This window comes from Lampetra fluviatilis, chromosome 40, assembly GCF_964198595.1.
Source record: "Lampetra fluviatilis chromosome 40, kcLamFluv1.1, whole genome shotgun sequence".
Taxonomy (NCBI): domain Eukaryota; kingdom Metazoa; phylum Chordata; class Hyperoartia; order Petromyzontiformes; family Petromyzontidae; genus Lampetra; species Lampetra fluviatilis.
In genome coordinates, this window is record NC_136314.1 from 10,183,800 (window position 1) to 10,203,656 (window position 19,857).

The window sequence follows — 19,857 nt, forward strand, 5'->3', positions numbered from 1 at the left end:
GAGAGAGGACGACTAAGAGAGAGAGGGCGACTCAGAGAAAGAGGACGACTCAGAGAGAGAGGGCGACTCAGAGAGAGGACGACTCAGAGAGAGAGGACGACTCAGAGAGAGAGGGCGACTCAAAGAGAGAGGATGACTCAGAGAGCGAGAGAGGGCGACTCAGAGAGAGGAGGACTCATAGAGAGAAAGAGGACGACTCAGAGAGAGGACGACTCAGAGAGAGAGGACGACTCAGAGGCGCCAGGAGGAGGAGGAGCCACAGACGAGAAGGGGGAAGGCAGCAGCAGTGATGCAGTGACGAGGAGGCGGCGCTACACAATAATTGCCCCCCAAGCTCTGCGGTCCTCTACATATGATGGTCTTACCGGCCAAATTAATGAGCGTGCACACGTGGGAGGAATCCGGAGCACCCGGAAAAAGCCCACGCACACGCACGCGTGCGAGAGGGCAACGCTCGATCCCTGTACGGGCGGAACAGGTGGAGTCCACATGTGGCTGTTACTGCCTTCTCCTGGGGAGCCAGGGCGCGGCTCCTCTTCGACGCCCCCGGGTGGAAGGGAGTTTGACAGCAACATCAGCGCGTGATCCACCAACCCTCGCCGCTGCCTGCAACAGCGAGGGGTGGCCACGGGCAGTCGCCACGTGCCACGTGGCCACCAGCATCACTGCCACCGGCATCACCGCCACCAGCATCACCGCCACCGGCATCACGGCCACCGGCATCACCGCCACCGGCATCACCGCCACCGGCGCTGAGGACGATGCACTCCCAGAGGGCTGCTGTCGGCTGATGGGATGCGTCAAGACTCACGCAGAGGACGGGGGGTGGGGGGGGCTATGGGGGTGCAGGGTGCGAGTTGACACACGAGAGGGCGCGCGCTCAAGGGATATTTATTGTCCGTCACGGCAGAGGGATTGTGCAGTGCGGTTCCAGGCAAGGCAAGAGGCAGTTTCACAACCCACCACCACCATCATTATCATCGACATCATTGTCATCATCATCATCAACAATCTCATCATGGTCATCGACATCATTGTCATCATCATCAACAACCTCATCGACATCATTGTCATCACCATCGACATCATTGTCATCATCAACAACCTCATCGACATTATTGTCATCACCATCGACATCATTGTCATCATCAACAACCTCATCGACATCATTGTCATCACCATCGACATCATTGTCATCATCAACAACCTCATCGACATCATTGTCATCATCATCGACATCATTGTCATCATCATCATCAACAACCTCATCGTGGTCATCGACATCATTGTCATCATCGTCAACTCAGCAGCATCAGCAACCTCATCGTGGTCGTTATCAACAACATTGTCGTCAACTCAGCAGCATCAACAACAACCTCATCAATATCCTCGTCGTCATCAACTGAGCAGCAACAGCAGCGCAATTAAGACCACGCCATCAGGCGATGACGGCAACCCTTGGCTCATTTCGTGTTTTGGTTTGGGCAGCTTGCAATTGGGGGGGTGTGCGGGGGGAGGGGGGTTGTTGTTGATGAGTCAATGTAATAATGCGTCTTTCTCGTATTTGAACTACGCGAGGCGGCTTCTCCCGTTCAACCTCGCGCTTTATCTCGCTGGTCCGTCACCATAGCAGGGGACAGTAGTCACGTCTGTCGTTTGACACACACACACGAGACACAAGACAAAGATCCCCCGTGTAGCCTTAATAGAATGCTGGGGGCAAGTGCTGTTAACGAGGAGCACCGCTGATAACCGGCACGGCACACGAGGGGGTGGTGTGGCCAAAACCACGCCCGGCCGCCTTTGTCTCCCCAGCGGCGATGTTTACACGCAGCACCAGGGTACTTATTTGAGGCTCAGTCGACCTAGGGGAGGCCCAGTACCGGTTAAGATAATCGTCACTGGATGTCGGCCGTGAGCGGGAATCGAACTCGGATCGCCGGGTTCGTAGCGCAGCATAGCGCTAACCGCTGCACCACCGCTCCCTCCACCACACACACACAGGCACACACACACGCGTGAATCATACATTGTTATTATTTACATGTTCTGTTTTAAGGATACAAAGCAGTTGTATTTTTTGATTTGTACACATTTTTTTGAAAGCAGAGACAAAGCCACTTAAGACTACGATTACTTCTGCCTTGCCCAAGAGTCACAAGCCCAAGTGAAAACGAACCTCTTGGATCGCAGCGGCAGTGGCACTGCACTGTCTACACATCACCACGTATGGTCACATGTATTGGTATTCTCCCTCGTTGTGCTTGTCTTACACGGGCAAGCCTCGCCGAGACTCAAGACTCATTTGTCGGGAGGGGGCCTGCCAGGTTTTCCTGGTCGGGGGTCGATGATCGTCCCCGCTGTGCTCGCGCGATACCAACGGAGAAAGTCGCGGTCCAAATTTGGCAAAACAACTCATCAAAACAACCCTCATCACCACCCACGCCGTGACAAATTTTGCCAAAATTTGGGCCGCGACAAACGCCCGGCACACGACGGCCCGCTCTGGCGAAGGGCGCCCGCTGCGAGCGCACCGTCACCGCTACGGGTGGCACGGACAACGCGGTGTTGACCGAGGGCGGCCGCCCGAGTCTAAACCGCGAACTCTCCGCCCCCGCCACCTCCTCCTCCCCCTCCTCCTGCCACGGACAGCCTCGCTCGAGACTGAACGCTTCCGAGGGCAGCCGCGAGTTGGGAGAACGTCCAGAGCACTTTGCGTGGCCGCTCTGCCGGGACCCGCGGCAGCTTCAGCACGCGCGTGGCCTCGCCCCGAAACAAACACAGAGCAGCCAGATTCACTCTGACACCCAACAACAGCAACGACGACGACCAGCAGCAGCTTCTCCTGTTCCCTGACAACAACCCTCGCTCCCGCACCCCAGCTATGACCAGACCTAGCCCATCCCCTATAACTACCCCAAACCCTATCACTACCCCAACCCCTATCACTACCCCAACCCCCATCACTACCCCAACCCCTATCACTACCCCAACCCCTATCACTACCCCAACCCCTATAACTACCCCAACCCCTATCACTACCCCAACCCCTATCACTACCCCAACCCCTATCACTACCCCTACCCTATCACTACCCCAACCCCTATCACTACCCCAACCCCTATCACTACCACAACCCCAATCACTACCCCAACCCATATCACTACACCAACCCCTATCACTACCACAACCCCTATCACCACCCCAACCCATATCACTACCCCAACCCCTATCACTACCCCAACCCCTATCACTACCCCAACCCCTATTACTACCCCAACCCCTATCACTACCCCAACCCCTATCACTACCCCAACCCCTATCACTACCCCAACCCCTATCACTACCCCAACCCCTATTACTACCCCAACCCCTATCACTACCCCAACCCCTACCCCAACCCCTATCACTACCTCAACCCCTATCACTACCACAACCCCAATCACTACCCCAACCCCTATCACTACCCCAACCCCCATCACTACCCCAACCCCTATCACTACCCCAACCCCTATCACTACCCCAACCCCCATCACTACCCCAACCCCTATCACTACCCCAACCCCTATCACTACCCCAACCTATACCACTACCCCAACCCCTATCACTACCCCAACTCCCATCACTACCACTACCCCTATCACTACCCCAACCCCTATCACTACCCCAACCCCTATCACTACCCCATCCCCTATCACTACGCCAACCCCTATCACTACCCCATCCCCTATCACTACCCCTACCACTACCCCAGCCCTATCACTACCCCAACCCCTATCACTACCCCATCCCCTATCACTACGCCAACCCCTATCACTACCCCAACCCCTATCACTACCCCAACCCCTATCACTACCCCAACCCCTAACACTACCCCAGCCCTATCACTACCCCATCCCAGATCACTACCCAACCCCTATCACTACCCCAACCCCTATCACTACCCCAACCCCTCCTTAACGACTCCCGCCTGCTGTCACTACCACCACACCACCAGTCTAAATAAAGATTCCGATTCTGATTCTCAACCACGATTATTTTATGTACAATTGTATAATTCTTGTAAAAGGCGCCTTGAGATAAGGCGCTGTGATATGAATCTATGTGAGATAAGATTGTCCATAAGAGGTGTTTTTTTATGGGTTGGATGGCGTCAATATAAATGTGTCGTTAAAGCCGCCACCACCCGACACGGCCAATTAGGAAGGTTTGTCACGTGAACAAAACGTGATAATTCGATACTAGTACAGCACACACCAGAGTCTTGGAGAGTAAACCCACTACAACATTTGCAATTATAGTGTAGTGTATAGTGCAGTGTATAGTGGAGTGTATAGTGTAGTGTATGTTGGAGAGTAAACCCACTACAACATTTACAATTATAGTGCAGTGTATAGTGTAGTGTATGTTGGAGAGTAAACCCACTACGACATTTACAATTCGAGGGCGACGTTTCGCCAGCAATCCTCCTGCTACGGGACTTCTCCACTGCTCTGCGGCTGCCCGCCTGCTGCCGGTCGTCGTCGTCGTCGTTGTTGTATTTGCTGGCGAAACGTCACGGTACTAGCATTGTAAATGTTGTAGTGGGTTTACTCTCCAACGCAAAACAACCAGTTAGTACTGTATTAGTACACTACACTATACACTACACTATACACTACATTATATTTGTAAATGTAGTCGTGGGTTTACTCTCCAACATATACTACACTATACACTGCACTATACACTACACTATACACTACACTATACACTACACTATACACTACACTACACTACTGTACACTACACTATACACTACACTATAATTGTAAATGTAGTCGTGGGTTTACTCTCCAACACAACCGGTGTGTGCTGAACTAGTATACTACACTATACACTACACTATACACTACAGTATACACGATATACTACACGATACACTACACGATACACTACACTATACACTACACTATACACTACACTATAATTGTAAATGTTGTAGTGGGTTTACTCTCCAACACACAACAACCCGTGAGTGCTGAACTAGTATACTACACTATACACTGCACTATACACTACACTATACACTACACTATACACTACACGTTTTGTTGACAAACCCCTTCACTGATTGGCTGTGTCGGGTGGTGGCGGGTTTAACGACACACATTCATATTCACGCGATCTCACCCAAAACACCTCTGTAATGGATAACATTGGTCGCGAAAGCCGCCGACGACGACGTGTTAGATCAAGATAAGATTATATTCTTTGGGTCTTTCGGTAAAGTCACGTAGATAGAAAAAATAATGAAAATGATAACACTCTGATATTGTTATTTTATTATTAGTTTGATTATTATGTTGATTATTACAAGATTTTTATTATTTTTTCTACCTACGTGGCTTTACCGAAAGACCCAAAGAATATGAATTCCTGCAGTCACGAAAGCTTTAAGTCAAGATTCAAGATAAGATTGCACTGTGCTACGATTTAGATTCCACGCATCCGCCAATAACACTGCGAGTGTGGCCTCGACGAACAACAACATATAACCGACGACGTTTCGGGCGACGACCCTTGCATCTCATCATAGCACATCGCCCAAATAAAAGTCGCTTCTGGCAGCCGCTCTGCTCTCGCCTGGAGCGAGGCGCGGTGCTGCAAGCCACACGCAGCAGGGGGCAGAGAGAGGCCCCGTGGTCTCATCGTCATCATCGTCACCCTCAGCCACTCGCCGATATGTACAGCTCCACAGGGCAAGAGCGCGGGACAACTCACGACGACGAAGATGAATTACAAAACAAATATACACATCAATGGTTTTCATTACCACCTTCAGATAAGGCAATGGCGCCGTTCCGCATTTGCACTCAAAGAGTGCATGGAGTCTCCATGACGCGTACGAGCAGGGCACGGATTCCCCACCACCACCACAACAACAACAACCGGTGATGTTTCGTTGTTGTTGTTGTTGTGAAGAGCGCATCGAAGCGAAAGGAGCGAGGAGTCTCGCCGTGCCAGTCGGGCATCGACAACGCGCCAGTCGCGTTCCTTGGGCGCACAAAGACAAAGATCCCCCGTGTAGCCCGCGACACCGTTGGGGGCAAGTGCCGTTAGCAAGAAGCACCGATGAAGGCCGACATGGCACACGAGGTGGCGGGTGGCCAGCACCACCCCCGGCCGCCTTTGTCTCCCGAGTGGCGATGTTTACGACAAACCGCACCGAGTACTCATTTGAGGCTGAGTCGACCTAGGGGAGGAGGTTCCAGGACCGGTTCAGATAATCGTCACTGGCGCCGGTGGCCGTGAGCGGGAATCGAACTCGGGTCGCCGGGTTCGTAGCGCAGCGTAGCGCTACCCGCTACACTACCGCTCCCCACTCACACACGCACGTGCACACACACACGTGCATACACACACGTGCATACACACACACATGTATGCACTTGTACACGTGTCATGCACACATTCACACACGCATGCACACACACGCACTTGTACACTCATACACAAACATCCCCCGTATAGCCTTAACAGACTGGGGTAAGGGTGCTGTTAGCAAATAGCACCTATGCAGGCCGCAACAACACACGAGGGGGCGGTGTGGCCAGCACCACTCCCGGCCGCCTTTGTCTCCCCGTTGTTTTATATACTGTACACTGCACCAAGATACTCATTTAAGGCCGAGTCGACCTAAGGAGAGACCAGGAACGCTTCAAATATTCGCTGCCGCTGTTACTGGTCGTGAGCAGGAGTCGGACTTGGGGAGCCGTGGGTCGTAGCGCTAACCACTGCGCCACCGCTCCCCACTCGTGTACGCACGAGCACAAAAACAAAGATCCCCCGTGTAGCCTTAACAGACTGTTGGGGCAAGTGCTGTCAGCTAGCACCTATAAAGGCCGGCACAGCACAAGAGGGGGTGGGTGGCCAACACCATGCCCGGCCGCCTTTGTCTCTCTAGTGGCGATGTTTACACATCGCACCAGGTACTAATTTGAGGCTGAGTCGACCTAGGGGAGGCCCAGGACCGGTTCAGATAATCGACGCCGGTGTTGACCGTGAGCGGGAATCGAACCCGGGTCTCCAAGTTATTTGCGCAATGCGCTAAACGCACAAGCACACACATACACACACCCATGCAAACACGAATGCCGTTTCAAACCAATCACGTTTCTCTAAAATATAAAAAAAAAATTTTGCGAACCGTGCGGTCCTCAAGGTGCAACGCGTTCCCACCAGCCACGGGCGCAACAGCAGCGAAGCTCGCGTGGGTTTCGCCTTCGAAGCGACTCGTCGGCAAATCCGCAGTCGGCGGCGACGGTGGCCAACACGTGGCCCCCCCGAGTTCACCCGCTGGCAGCTGCGCGCGCCTGCGACGATCGTGCCGACGACGACGTCCGTCATTCGACGCTGCCCGCACTCATCTCGAGCGAGGAGAGGATTCTCAGAACCATCCACGCTAAACAGGACCACGATTCCGCCGGTTTACCCAGAAAAGTCTCACGGAGTCTCAAGGAGAGTCCTGCCAAACCTTTCTGCTGCCGCTGCTGCTGCGTCTGATCCCAACTGAGGACATTCGCATGGCATTTTTTGCAGCACTGGGGATGGTGGTTTGGCCAATTCCAGTTCCACGGTGCGCGTGCGTGCGTGTGTGCGCGCTACCCTGTGTGTGCGTCCATGTGTGTGCGTGCGTGTGCGCCTGGGTGTGTGTGCGCCTGTGCGCGTGTTTCGCTGTGGGAGGAGAAACCTGAAGAACGCGGAGGAAAAGCAACGCAGAACAAGGGGGAGAGAGAGAGGGAACACACAAACTCCGCACAGAAAGGAAACCCGAGTCGGGAATCGAACCGAGGCGCTTTCCTGCTGCGCGTGTCGCCACTGCGGCACCACCGCGCAGCCACGGGGACTGTCGCCGAGCCACCCGCCGACGACTGCCGCCGTGATGATGCGAGGACCCGTACCGCCGGTAAACCCCGAGGGCTGCTGCTGCTGGAGCTGCTGGAGCTGCTGCACGGATCAACCAGAGTCCCACAGGCGCTGTGGGGTAACAGGGCGATAACATCCACCAAGCCCTCACTGATGCCAGGGCCAGTCCATCAAACTTACGTGGGCAGCAGCAGCAGCAGCAAATTATAACCGGAGCAAAATGAAGAAAAACGCGCGGCCTTTTTTTCCGCTCCAGATTTCCAATCGCTCAATCGCCACCCCGTGGCTTGACCGAGTTCAAATCCCGGTCGGGGTCAACTCAACCTGAACGGCCGAACATCGCCACCACAATCGCCCTACGCCGTCGTTATGCCACAGGAACGTGGACTTTCCATGCACGACCTCACAAGCGCTTTGACCTCAGCTCGAGACGTATCTGTTGCGCTTTGGTCGTTCTGATGACCCCCCCACCCTCATGTCACTCTTGCCAATGAGACTCCTCCTCTATCCTGGTCTCTCTCTCTCGCTCTCTCGCGGATTAAAACGCTGCCCACTCGACGAGAGCCTCGGGGACTCACGCGTGGGGAGGAGGGAGAGGAGGAGGGTGGGGGTGGTTGCCCACGCCGCCACCACACCACGAGGTGGCGTCGCGGCTCCACGCGGTGCGGATGAAGCCAGAGGGGTCCCCCCCACCCAGCCACGAGGTGTCGGCAACCTGAACCCAAAACATGCCGACCCCCATCACCACCACTGGCCAACTGCGCTCAGCGAGTGAAGGTCACAGGGGGGTCAAACATACCCATCCCCATCACCACCACTGGCCAACTGCGCTCAGCGAGTGAAGGTCACAGGGGGGTCAAACATACCCATCCCCATCACCACCAATGACCAACTGCACTCAGCGAGTGAAGGTCACAGGGGGGTCAAACATACCCATCCCCATCACCACCAATGACCAACTGCACTCAGCGAGTGAAGGTCACAGGGGGGTCATCACGATCCATGCCGTGTATTCACTGCGGTGGCGAGATGTCAACTACCTCACCCGGTATACATTAGGTCGTCGGTTCGATCCTGAACCTGACGCCTGCAGTATATTTGGAGTTTGCGATGTCTCTCTCTCCCCGTGGCGAGATGTTAACTACCTCGCCTGCTATGCAGGAGGTCGTGGGTTCGATCCCGACCCTGACACCTGCTGTATATTTGGAGTTTGCGGTGTCTCCCAGTGGTTGCGTGGATTTTTCTCCGGGTCCTCCGTTTTTTCCCCCTCGAAATTTAGCATCAACATGCGCTTAAGAGTATTTGGCTGCTATAAATGTCGACATCATAAAAGCCATTTCGTTGAACTTTCATTTGCAATGGCAAGGTCGCTTCTCAAAAAAGAAAGCGCTACGTAGATCAGTGGGGGACACACACCTGGTACAATAAAACAAATATTTCAAATCGGCACGGGGGGGCGAGCGAGGAAATTGGCCGATGCGAGAGGCCAGGTTCTGGATTCGTCGTTGCATCGCGCGGCCTTGAGAGACGGCGGCCGGCGGCTTGGTGGAGGACTTCATCCAGCAGTGGACTGAACATGGCCGGCAGCGACGACTACGACGATGGTGGTGTACAATAAATAAGCAATCGTGGAATGGCCGCAAGAACGATGAGCGTTCTGTGACTTCGCTAAGAGGGCTTAGGCAGTGAGCTCAGGCACACCGACACACATGAAGCATTAACACACGTGTGTGTGCATGTGTGTACACGCATGGCTGTAGGGTAAAGACATGGGGTGTGTGTGCGTCTGTGTACACGCATGGCTGTAGGGTAAAGACATGGGGTCTGTGTGTGTGTCTGTGTACATGCATGGCTGTAGGGTAAAGACATGGGGTGTGTGTGTGTGCATGTGTGTACACGCATGGATGTAGGGTAAAGACATGGGGTGTGTGTGTCTGTGTACACGCATGGATGTAGGGTAAAGACATGGGGTCTGTGTGTGTGTCTGTGTACATGCATGGCTGTAGGGTAAAGACATGGGGTGTGTGTGTGTGCATGTGTGTACACGCATGGATGTAGGGTAAAGACATGGGGTGTGTGTGTCTGTGTACACGCATGGATGTAGGGTAAAGACATAGGGTGTGTGTGTGTGTCTGTGTACACGCATGGCTGTAGGGTAAAGACATGGGGTGTGTGTGTGCATGTGTGTACATGCATGGCTGTAGGGTAAAGACATGGGGTGTGTGTGTGTCTGTGTACACGCATGGCTGTCGGGTAAAGACATGGGGTGTGTGTGTGTCTGTGTACACGTATGGCTGTCGGGTAAAGACATGGGGTGTGTGTGTGTCTGTGTACATGCATGGCTGTAGGGTAAAGACATGGGGTGTGTGTGCATGGATTTCCTCCAGGTCGCTCCGGGTTTTCCTCCTCTAATAGCTAAACGCACACGCACACACAATTGGCCAAAACATCCCCAATGCTGCAAATCGACAAGCGAGATCACTCAAATTTGGATCTCACAGCAGCTGCAGCAGCGACATCGCCCCTTACTGCAAAAAACCCGAGCAGGACCCCTCCCGACAAACAGTCTTGAGACGCAGGCATTCCTGACTAAACATGCACAACGATAGGAATACGCAACCCCCGCTCCCGCTGCGATTGGTCGACTATCACAGCAGTTGCTCTTGTGCTGAGCGTAACGTTTGTGAGAACATTCATTTAATATTATTATTTTCTTTCCCGCGCATATTTCATCTCCGATCGCGCCGCTGTCGGAAGTCTCGCAGAGTAATGCGACCTGCGGAAGTGGACACCACCGTGCTACCTCTGAGATCGCCTTCGTCTTCTCCGAGCGACACTCTGGTCCACACGTAGTCGAGGGCAGAACTTTCCCACCCGCTCTGCCGCATGCTCAACGCGCGACCAGGCTGAGACCATTCCACTTGGGCAGCCCGCTCGGATCACAGTGGCCGTCTGACTCCTCGATTCGAGCCCAAACGGGGCCCCGTCTTTCGGCCATCTGTCATCGAGTTGGGGGACCCTTGCATAGGCCAGGTCGAGGTGGCACTCACTCGCCGAGAGCTCCAGCGTTGACCTCAGATGCGGGCGGCTGAGAGGCCGCTGGCCGCGGGCCGACCGGAGCGGGGGGTGGGTGGGGGGGGAACGCGTCCGTCTGAGCAGGTCGCCCGCTCGCGGTGACTTGCAGCGCCGGGCAGTGGTGGCAAGGAGGAGCAATCGCGAGTTTGGTTTTGCTAGAGGGGGGCCTCACCTGGGGGAGAGGGGCCACGACGCTTTGCCGGCGGGTCGACGCAGAGGCGACGACGGCGGCGGCGTCGTAATCATCGGCGCGGAGACGACCGGGGCGGAAAGCGCGGAGCGGCGAGTGCATGGACAAGGTGGCGGCGGCGGCGAGGGGGAGAGCGGGAGCCGGTGAGGTCGCCCGCCGCCCTTTCCGTCGCGGCGAGCGGACGAGCGACAGCCGCCGCTTCGAGAGCCGCGCCGCCAACCGTGAGCTTTATATATATATATAATGTAATAAAAAAATGCGTTGTAAAAGTATTTTCCGATATTATTTTCTAATTGAGCGGATCGATTAGTGCGCGGTCATTGAGGGGGGGGGGGGGAGTGGGGTGGTCGTGGGAGACGACGCGGTCCCTCCGGCGCCGGGAGAGGCGGGACGACCAAAGTGGAGGGCCGGAGTCGTCGCCGCGGCAGCATCCACGCCGCCACTGTCGCCGTCGATTCCGGCCGGGCGGCGATCCGCAACCGCGTTAAACCCTGCGGACACGATACCAAAACCAGGGCCACGTCACTCCCCTTCCCCCTACCGAGCCTCTGCTCCCGTGTACCTCTCATTGCTTCCTCATCTCCACTTTCCTTCACCGCGCCGGCGGCGACGCCGGCCCCACCAGCGCCCGGCTCTCGAGACCCCCACCCCCCCCCCGGCGACGGTCGCGACGAGAAAACATTTACCGGTCAGGCCCCCGTCCACGCGTTGAAGCCGCGTGGATGGACGACTCCGGCGCCGTCGCTCCGAGCGCACCGAGCAATTTGTTGCCGGTGCCGGGTGGGAGGGGGTCGCCACCGCCGCCGAACGACGAGGTACAGCAGACGATGCCAGCTCGACGCCGTGAAAAAAAGCTTTGTAGCTCATCGGATTCCTCCGGCAGTCTAAATGAACATTCCGATTCCCATTCGGCGTCTATGAGAACGCTGGCATAATAGTGAGGACACGTCCCTTCGAAGACCAACGACCCGAGTTTGATTCCCCGCTAAGCTTTGTCATCAAGTGACGGTCCTGGGCCTCCTCCTGGGCCGACTCGGGCTGCCAGGAGTACGCGGCGAAATTGAGCAAACACCGGCACCGGGGCGACAAGCGCGGAGTGGTGTTGGCCACCAACCCCTTCACAAGTGCTTCAGCCGCTCGCTGAGGCCACGTCTGTATCCTCTCCGAATGCATTCCCTTACGATGCGGATCATCCTCCCATCCGCTCACCACCATCATCATCATCATCGGCCATAATCAATGCACTGCTGGATGAAGGCTTTCTCCTGGGTGGCTAGGAGATGTTAACTACCTCGCCTGGTAAGCAGGAGTTCATGGGTTAGATCCCGACCCTGACGCCTGCTGCTGTATATTTAGAGTTTGCGTGTCTCTCTCACCGTGGCCACGTTTTTTCCCTCGACATTTAGAATCGACATCAGGCATTTAGAGTGTTCGGCTGCTGCTACAAATGTCCACGTGATGACGACGGCGACGACGATGATGACGACAAGCCACTTCGTCGAGCTGCTATCATGTGTGATGGCCAGGCCGGGGCTTCTGACTAAAGAGCTACGTAGCTCAGTGGGGCCTTACCTGCTAAAAGTTGTGTTTATTCGTTTTAGTTTCCTCCTCTTCACCCCTACCCCAGCCCAAGCCTCTCGCTTACCGCAGTGAGCCTCGCTGGGTGCCGGGGCGCGGCGTCCCGGGGGCGCCGGGGGAGGGCGGTGGCGTGGGGGCTGCGCCGCGACGTCGCGCCACCACTCACTGTGCACGCAGCACACGGGGGGGGGGGGGGGGCACAGGGCCAGCGGTGCCACCGCTCGCGCCACTCGCACAACAGAAGAGACAAGGGGCACCGGTTCGGTTCCCGACTCGGGGGGGTCTTTCTGTGTCGGGTTTGTGTGTTCTCCCCTCGCCCCCCCCCCCCGTCATGCAGAGTGTGAGCGAGCGTGTTAGTGAGCGTGAGTGTGTGAGCGAGCGTGTGAGTGAGTGCGAGTGAAAGTGTGAGAGTGTGAACGAGCGTGTGAGTGAGCGAGCGTGTGTGAGTGTGAGAGAGCGTGTGAGTGAGCACGAGTGAAACTGTGAGAGTGTGAGTGAGCGTGAGTGTGTGAGTGTGAGAGTGTGAGCGAGCGTGAGAGTGTAAGTGAGAGTGTAAGAGTGTGAGCGAGCGTGTGAGTGAGCGCGAGTGAGAGTGTGTGAGTGTGAATGAGAGTGTGAGAGTGTGAGTGAGAGTGTGAGAGTGTGAGCGAGTGTGTGAGTGAGCGTGAGTGAGAGTGTGTGAGCGAGAGTGTGAGTGTGAGAGTGTGAGCGAGCGTGTGAGCATGTGAGTGTGAGTGAGCGTTTGGGTGAGCGAGTGGAGCGCCAGACGACTAAAACACAGCAAGGTGGCACAGTAGGGGTCACAGCTGGTGCATCGGCAGAGCCGCTGTGGAGCGGTCAGCGTGCTTCGCCGAGAACCCGGCCACCTGAGTTCGATTCCCGCTCACGGACACCAGCATCGTTGATCCGAATATTGATTCTCACAGCCACATAGAGTGATGTATAGTCATATATTACGCGGAGTTTTACTTGAAACCGCGACAAGTATCTTCAGGTGAATCCAGCAAGTCATGATGAAATCCAGAAAGTCGCATCAATTATTAAAACTGAGATAGCATTTTAGAGACGATCAAAGTCGCTACTAGATGAAGGCGTTTCACATTCAAGGCACGCGTCGCTGTACTGAGCGTGACGCAGACTGTGGTAGCGTCGCTGTGCCCTCTCACGGAGCACCGCGCACGTATGATGGTGGTGGTGGTGTTGGCGGTGGTTGTTGCGGCGGCAGTGGTGGCGGCGGCAGTGGTGGTGGCGGTGGCCGTGGTGGTGGAGGTGGTGGAGGTGTTCGTGGTGGTGGCGGTGGTCGTGGCGGACGTCATGGTGGTGGCGGTGGTGGTGGTGAGGGTGGAGGCGGTGGTGGTGTAAGCGGTGGAGGCTGTGTTGGAGGCGGTGGTGGTGGCGGTGGTGGAGGCAGTGGTGGTGTAAGCGGTGGTGATGGTCTTGGCGGAGGCGGTGGTGGTGGTGGTGGTGGCGGTCGAGGCGGTGGTGGTAGTAGTGGTGGTGGCGGTGGTGGCGCGTCTCCACGTGGAGCAACTCGCCTTGGCGCGGAGCCGTCACCACAGAGACGTGAACCTTCTGCTGAACGCCGTCACAGCTGGGGAGGCACGGAGAGACAAGGGGGAGACACGGAGGACACGGGCAGACGTGTGGAAGACATGAGACACAGGTGAGACACAGGTGAGACACGATAGAGAGCGGTGTGCTCTGAGATGGAGTCAGCCCGCTGACGCAAATTGGTACACGCTCCATCGACATCCGGCTGAGTCAACCCACTCCGCACTCCGCCCCACAAAACCAGCATCATGAACTCGCGGCCTTGCGACTGCGAGGGGCCGCTCAGCCACCACGGTAGGAACGTGGTAGGAACGTGGAAGGACAGTGGTAGGAATGTGGTAGGAACGTGGTAGGAACGTGGTAAGAACAGTGGTAGGAACGTGGTAGGAAAGTGGTACGAACGTGGTAGGACAGTGGTAGGAACGTGGTAGGAACGTGGTAGGGACGTGGTAGGAATAGTGGTAGGAATAGTGGTAGGAACGTGGTAGGAACGTGGTAAGAACAGTGGTAGGAACGTGGTAGGAATAGTGGTAGGAATAGTGGTAGGAACGTGGTAGGAACGTGGTAGGAACGTGGTAGGAACGTGGTAGGAACAATGGTAGGAACGTGGTAGGAACAGTGGTAGGAACGTGGTAGGAACGTGGTAGGAACAGTGGTAGGAACGTGGTAGGAACGTGGTAGAAACAATGGTAGGAACGTGGTAGAAACAGTGGTAGGAACGTGGTAGGAACGTGGTAGGAACGTGGTAGAAACAATGGTAGGAACGTGGTAGGGACGTGGTAAGAACAGTGGTAGGAACGTGGTAGGAAAGTGGTAGGAACGTGGTAGGAACGTGGTAGGAACGTGGTAATAACAGTGATAGGAACGTGGTAGGAACAGTGGTAGGACAATCCAGACACGCAGGGGGTGGGGGGGGGGGGGTGTTGGGGTGGGGGGTTTGGGGTGGGGGGGGTGTTGGGGGGTTTGGGGTGGGGGGGTGTTGGGGGGTTTGGGGTGGGGGGGTGTTGGGGGGGGTGTTACGGGGGGAGTATTGGTGATCGCTTCGCGTGGACGGTGTTTCGCCGTTCACACCACGGAACGTCGATTTCAAATTGAGGCAGAAACCGACTCGACGCCTTGGGCGGCAGCACACGAGGGAGACGGAGAGAGTATTGTTTGTCTGTGATGTCTCATGGGAGTAAAATGGATTTTTATTGTCTTGGCCCCTTTTAAGCAAAGGCGAGCGGAGTTGGCAGACAGACGGTCAGGCAGGCAGACAGGTGGGAAGGCAGGCAGACGATTGGGCAAACAGACATGCAGACAGAGAAACGGACGGACAGGTAGATACACAGGTGTGAAGGCAGACAGGCAGGCAGGCAGGCAGACATGGGTCTGTATGAGTCTATGTCAGCTGGGGGGGGGGCGACACTCGCGAGCCTCACGCGGACGATGCACGAAGCCACCGGCGTGCCGCCACCAGCAGCCCCGCACCCAGCACACCTGGCCAGCCCGAGAGGAGGCCCAGAGAGACCCTGAGAGGCCAAGAGGAGGCCAAGAGGAGGCCGAGAGGAGGCCGAGACGAGGCCGAGACGAGGCCGAGAGGAGGCTGAGAGAGGGTGTGGGGAGTCGGCGGTGCCAGCTCGCGTCGAGATTTACGCAGCGGGCATGCCGCGGCGCGCTTATCGGCGATCTTTGTGATTACGTCGCGATGCGGGGGGAGGGAGCTGTGAATCTTGAAGCGGCCTGGGCGGCGGCGCGGCCACGGGGAGCTCGTTGGGCCGCTGCAGCAGCGCTCGGCATCGCGGGGAAACATCTCGACTCACTGCACGCACGCCAGAGAGGGCAGCGAGAGAAGAGGAGGAAGAGAGAGGGGGGAGAGAGGGGAGAGAGCCACGGGCCCTCATCTCTGTCGACGCACCGGTCGCGCTTTACAAAATCGCCAATGCCGGGTCACGGCCCACAGAAGCGGATATCGCAGAGCTCCCTCCGAGATCCCTCCTTCTTCGAGTGACACTGGCAGTAGAGGGCAGAACGTTCCCCACCCGCCCGCCATGTGGGAGTAACGCTGGCCACACTAAAGTCGATCCGATATTTTTCGTTTTAACTCATGTGCTGTGAAGAAGGGCCATTGCCCAAAACGTCGGTTATTAGAAAATGAACTCCGATGGTATTTCTCTTTGTGCGCTCGGATGTACGGCCCCCATCCTCGATCCACTGCTGGATGACGGCCTTTGGTCTTTGTGCCGGTCGCCGGCTGCGAACCGCCGTTTTGGAGTCTCTCAAAATCCCCGATTAGTCACCGGCTAATCGGGGGTCGTGGGTTCGATCCCCGACCCTGACGCCTGCTGTATATTTGGAATTTACGCGTCCCTCTCTCCCCGCGTGGCTTTTTCTCCGGCTCCTCCGGTTGTTCCCTTCACGTTCAAAATCGATGTCACGCGTTTCGAATATTTGGCTGCTACACATTTCCACGTCATAATGATGATGATGACGATAAGCCCACTTCGTGGACCTATCATTTGCGATAGTCAGGTCGCTTCAGAAAAATCGCTAGCAGCTCACTGGGGACTTACCTGGCAAAATAAAGAACAGTTTATAGTTTTCGATAGGATGCACGTTAATTTATTTCCCCAAAAGTACGTGGCCATGCCTTGTCTTCTCGTTACGTCAGCGACTGGCTCTCTATCCCTGCAGCGTGCGGGGCGAGCGCATCCACAGTGTTGGGATGTTCGCACACCAAATGACACATCAGATTACAGCAAGGCGTCACGTGATGACGATGAGCCACTTCGTTGAGCTGTCGTGTGTGGTAGCCAGGTCGCTTCTGAAAAATAAGCTAATAGCTCGGTGGGCCTCGCCTGCTAAAAAAAAAATATTCCGTTGTATTTGCGATTTGTTTACCTTTCCTATACTTTGCGCTCCTGCCGTGGTGTTTGCATTGTGTCGCTTGCTGCTGTTGTAACGTTCTGACACCTTGCCACCCACCCCCCTTTAACTAGACATCTGTGGAAAATACAAATCTTCACAGCTCATCGGATTCTGATTGCGACGACCCACGCACGCACGTGGTCGAACATGCAGACGCACAAGGTGCGCCGACGATGCCCGCCCCCTCCTGAAGCCGATGGGCCAGCGCCCCCACGGCAAAAATACAAAGGGCACAACAACAATCATTTACATCTGTAAGGCGCTTTTCATCCGTAGATCTTAATGCGCAAGGGCAATCTTTGCTTTGTTATCTTGTCGATATTTATGTAGAAACATGTACACACACAGCGCCTTAATCCGAGGCGCTTCGCGGGAATTATAAGAATGGTGCGTATGATTAAAGTGGTTGAGATAAACGGTGAGTCATGGGACCTCCTTTGCCAGTACCAAAATATGAGAATAGGTTTTCCCATTTTTTTCTGGCAACAAAACAGTTGTGTTGAGATGTTAAAACACCAAACGGAATCACGTCTGCATTAACTACAATACTTGTGGTCAGAATGCAAACAACAAACATACTCTGATAGCATATGCATTGTCTTTGAAACTGATTGGTCCACACCAGAGACAGCTTTCTTTCGAGCCAAGTCTCAAACGGTGTTAGACCAGAGGACGCAAAAAGGCCTCTGGTCTATTGAGAGTGGTGCTGGTAGAGTTACGGTGGCCGTGGGGAGAGCAGGGAGCAGAGGTTGGGCCACGGGAGGGAGCTGGGCTGGTCGTAGCTGGGGGGGGTGAGGGGCAGGGAGTAGCAGGAGGGGTGGTGATAGGCGTAGGGGTAGTTATAGGGGTTGGGGTAGTGATAGGGGTAGTAATAGGGGTCGGGGTAGTGATAGGGATAGTGATAGGGGATGGGGTAGTGATAGGGGTAGGGATAGTGATAGGGGTTGGGGTAGTGATAGGGGTTGTGGTAGTGATAGGGGTTGGGGTAATGATAGGGGTTGGGGTAGTGATAGGGGTCGGGGTAGTGACAAGGGTTTGGGTAGTGATAGGGGTTTGGGTAGTGATAGGGGTCGGGGTAATGATAGGGGTAGTGATAGGGGTTGGGGTAGTGATAGGGATTGGGGTAGTGATAGGGGTAGTGATAGGGGTTGGGGTAGTGATAGGGGTTGGAGTAGTGATAGGGGATGGGGTAGTGATAGGGGTTGGGGTAGTAATAGGGGCTGGGGTAGTGATAGGGGTTGGGGTAATAGGGGTAGTGATAGGGGTTGGGGTAGTGATAGGGGTTGGGGTAGTGATAGGGGTAGTGATAGGGGTTGGGGTAGTGATAGGGGTTGGGGTAGTGATAGGGGTTGGGGTAATGATAGGGGTTGGGGTAGTGATAGGGGTTGGGGTAGAGATAGGGGTTGGGGTAGTGATAGGGGTTTGGTTAGTGATAGGGGTTGGGGTAATGATAGGGGTTGGGGTAGTGATAGGGGTTGGGGTAGTGATAGGGGTTGGGGTAGTGATAGGGGTTTGGTTAGTGATAGGGGTTGGGGTAATGATAGGGGTTGGGGTAGTGATAGGGGTTGGGGTCGTGATGGGGGTCGGGGTAATGATAGGGATAGTGATAGGGATTGGGGTAGTGATAGGGGTTGTGGTAGTGATAGGGGTTGGGGTAGGCCTGGTCGTAGCTGGGGGCAGGGCAGGGAGTAGCAGCAGCAGCAGAAGGATGATGACGTGCTAGGGGAGAAGCAGCTCTGCAATTGCTCACTCGTGCCACTGCTTGGCGGTGGGGGCGAGGGGAGGATTGTGTGGGTGAGCGGGTGAGTGATGGTGCGGGGAGATTGAATCTTTACCCTCGGGGCTCCTCCAGAAACAACAAAAAGCCACTACGGATGGCCACGTGGAATGTTCGAACGCTCACTGCGGAGGAGAGGCTGCCTGTCACTCCTCTGTCGGTAGCTGGACCGGTTCCGCCTGGATCTCTATGGCGTTTAGGAGGTCCGATGGACCGCCTCTGGCTCCTGCCACCATGAGGGGTGGACAGTCCTCTACTCGGGGCAGGAGACTGCCAAACAACAGGGTGTGGCTCTTCTTATGAACAAAAGAATGAAGGGGGCGTGGGAGTGTGGCGGTGAGGTGCAGGAAGCTGTAAGCCCCAGGCTACTTTGGGCTCGCCTTGCCATCCACCGGAGGCGAGGAGTGGTGGTCGTGGTTACTTATGCCCCCACCGAAGACGAACATCCGTGGAGGGATGCAGGTAAGGCCGATGAGTCAGATGCCTTCTATGACCTCCTGTCGCAGGTGCCGAGAGGCCACTTTAGCTAGCACCTGCGACAAAGGATGCGGGCCCATGTCCTTGACACCAGCTGATCTGCCCTCTGACCAATGATTGTCATCTGTAAGATGCGCCTGCCATTCTTCCACTCTGGTGGTGGGTGTACACCCAGGACCCCATTCAAATCTAAGGTGGCCTGGTCTCAGCTGAAACTTGCAAGTTAGAATTTCATCATCGCTTGCGGCTGGGGTTGGCATCGTCCCCCACTCCTCCAGATGTCGAGGGTAAATGGGTGAGGTTTAGGCAGCTGCAATGACTGCTTTGGGTATGCGGTCCAGACCTCCCCAGAGACCATGGCTGACAGAGGAGGTGTTCAAGCTGGCTGAGAAAA

The 19,857-nt window shown here is 55.5% G+C and overlaps 1 protein-coding gene across 2 annotated transcripts in view; it reads right to left on the reverse strand.

Annotated features, from left to right (window-relative positions):
* Positions 1-5,360: 5,360 nt before the first annotated feature.
* The window catches only part of LOC144946231 (protein bassoon-like), a 72,338-nt gene continuing 57,841 nt past the window's right edge, over positions 5,361-19,857 (reverse strand). For both annotated transcript variants that reach the window (XM_078875099.1, XM_078875098.1), the window contains exons 11-13: positions 14,287-14,342; positions 12,819-12,916; positions 5,361-11,664 (exon numbers count right to left, since the gene is read on the reverse strand). In XM_078875099.1, coding sequence (XP_078731225.1) covers positions 14,302-14,342 — 41 coding nt within the window. In that variant the 3' untranslated portion in view covers positions 5,361-11,664; positions 12,819-12,916; positions 14,287-14,301. The remainder of the gene's footprint in view (positions 11,665-12,818; positions 12,917-14,286; positions 14,343-19,857) is intronic.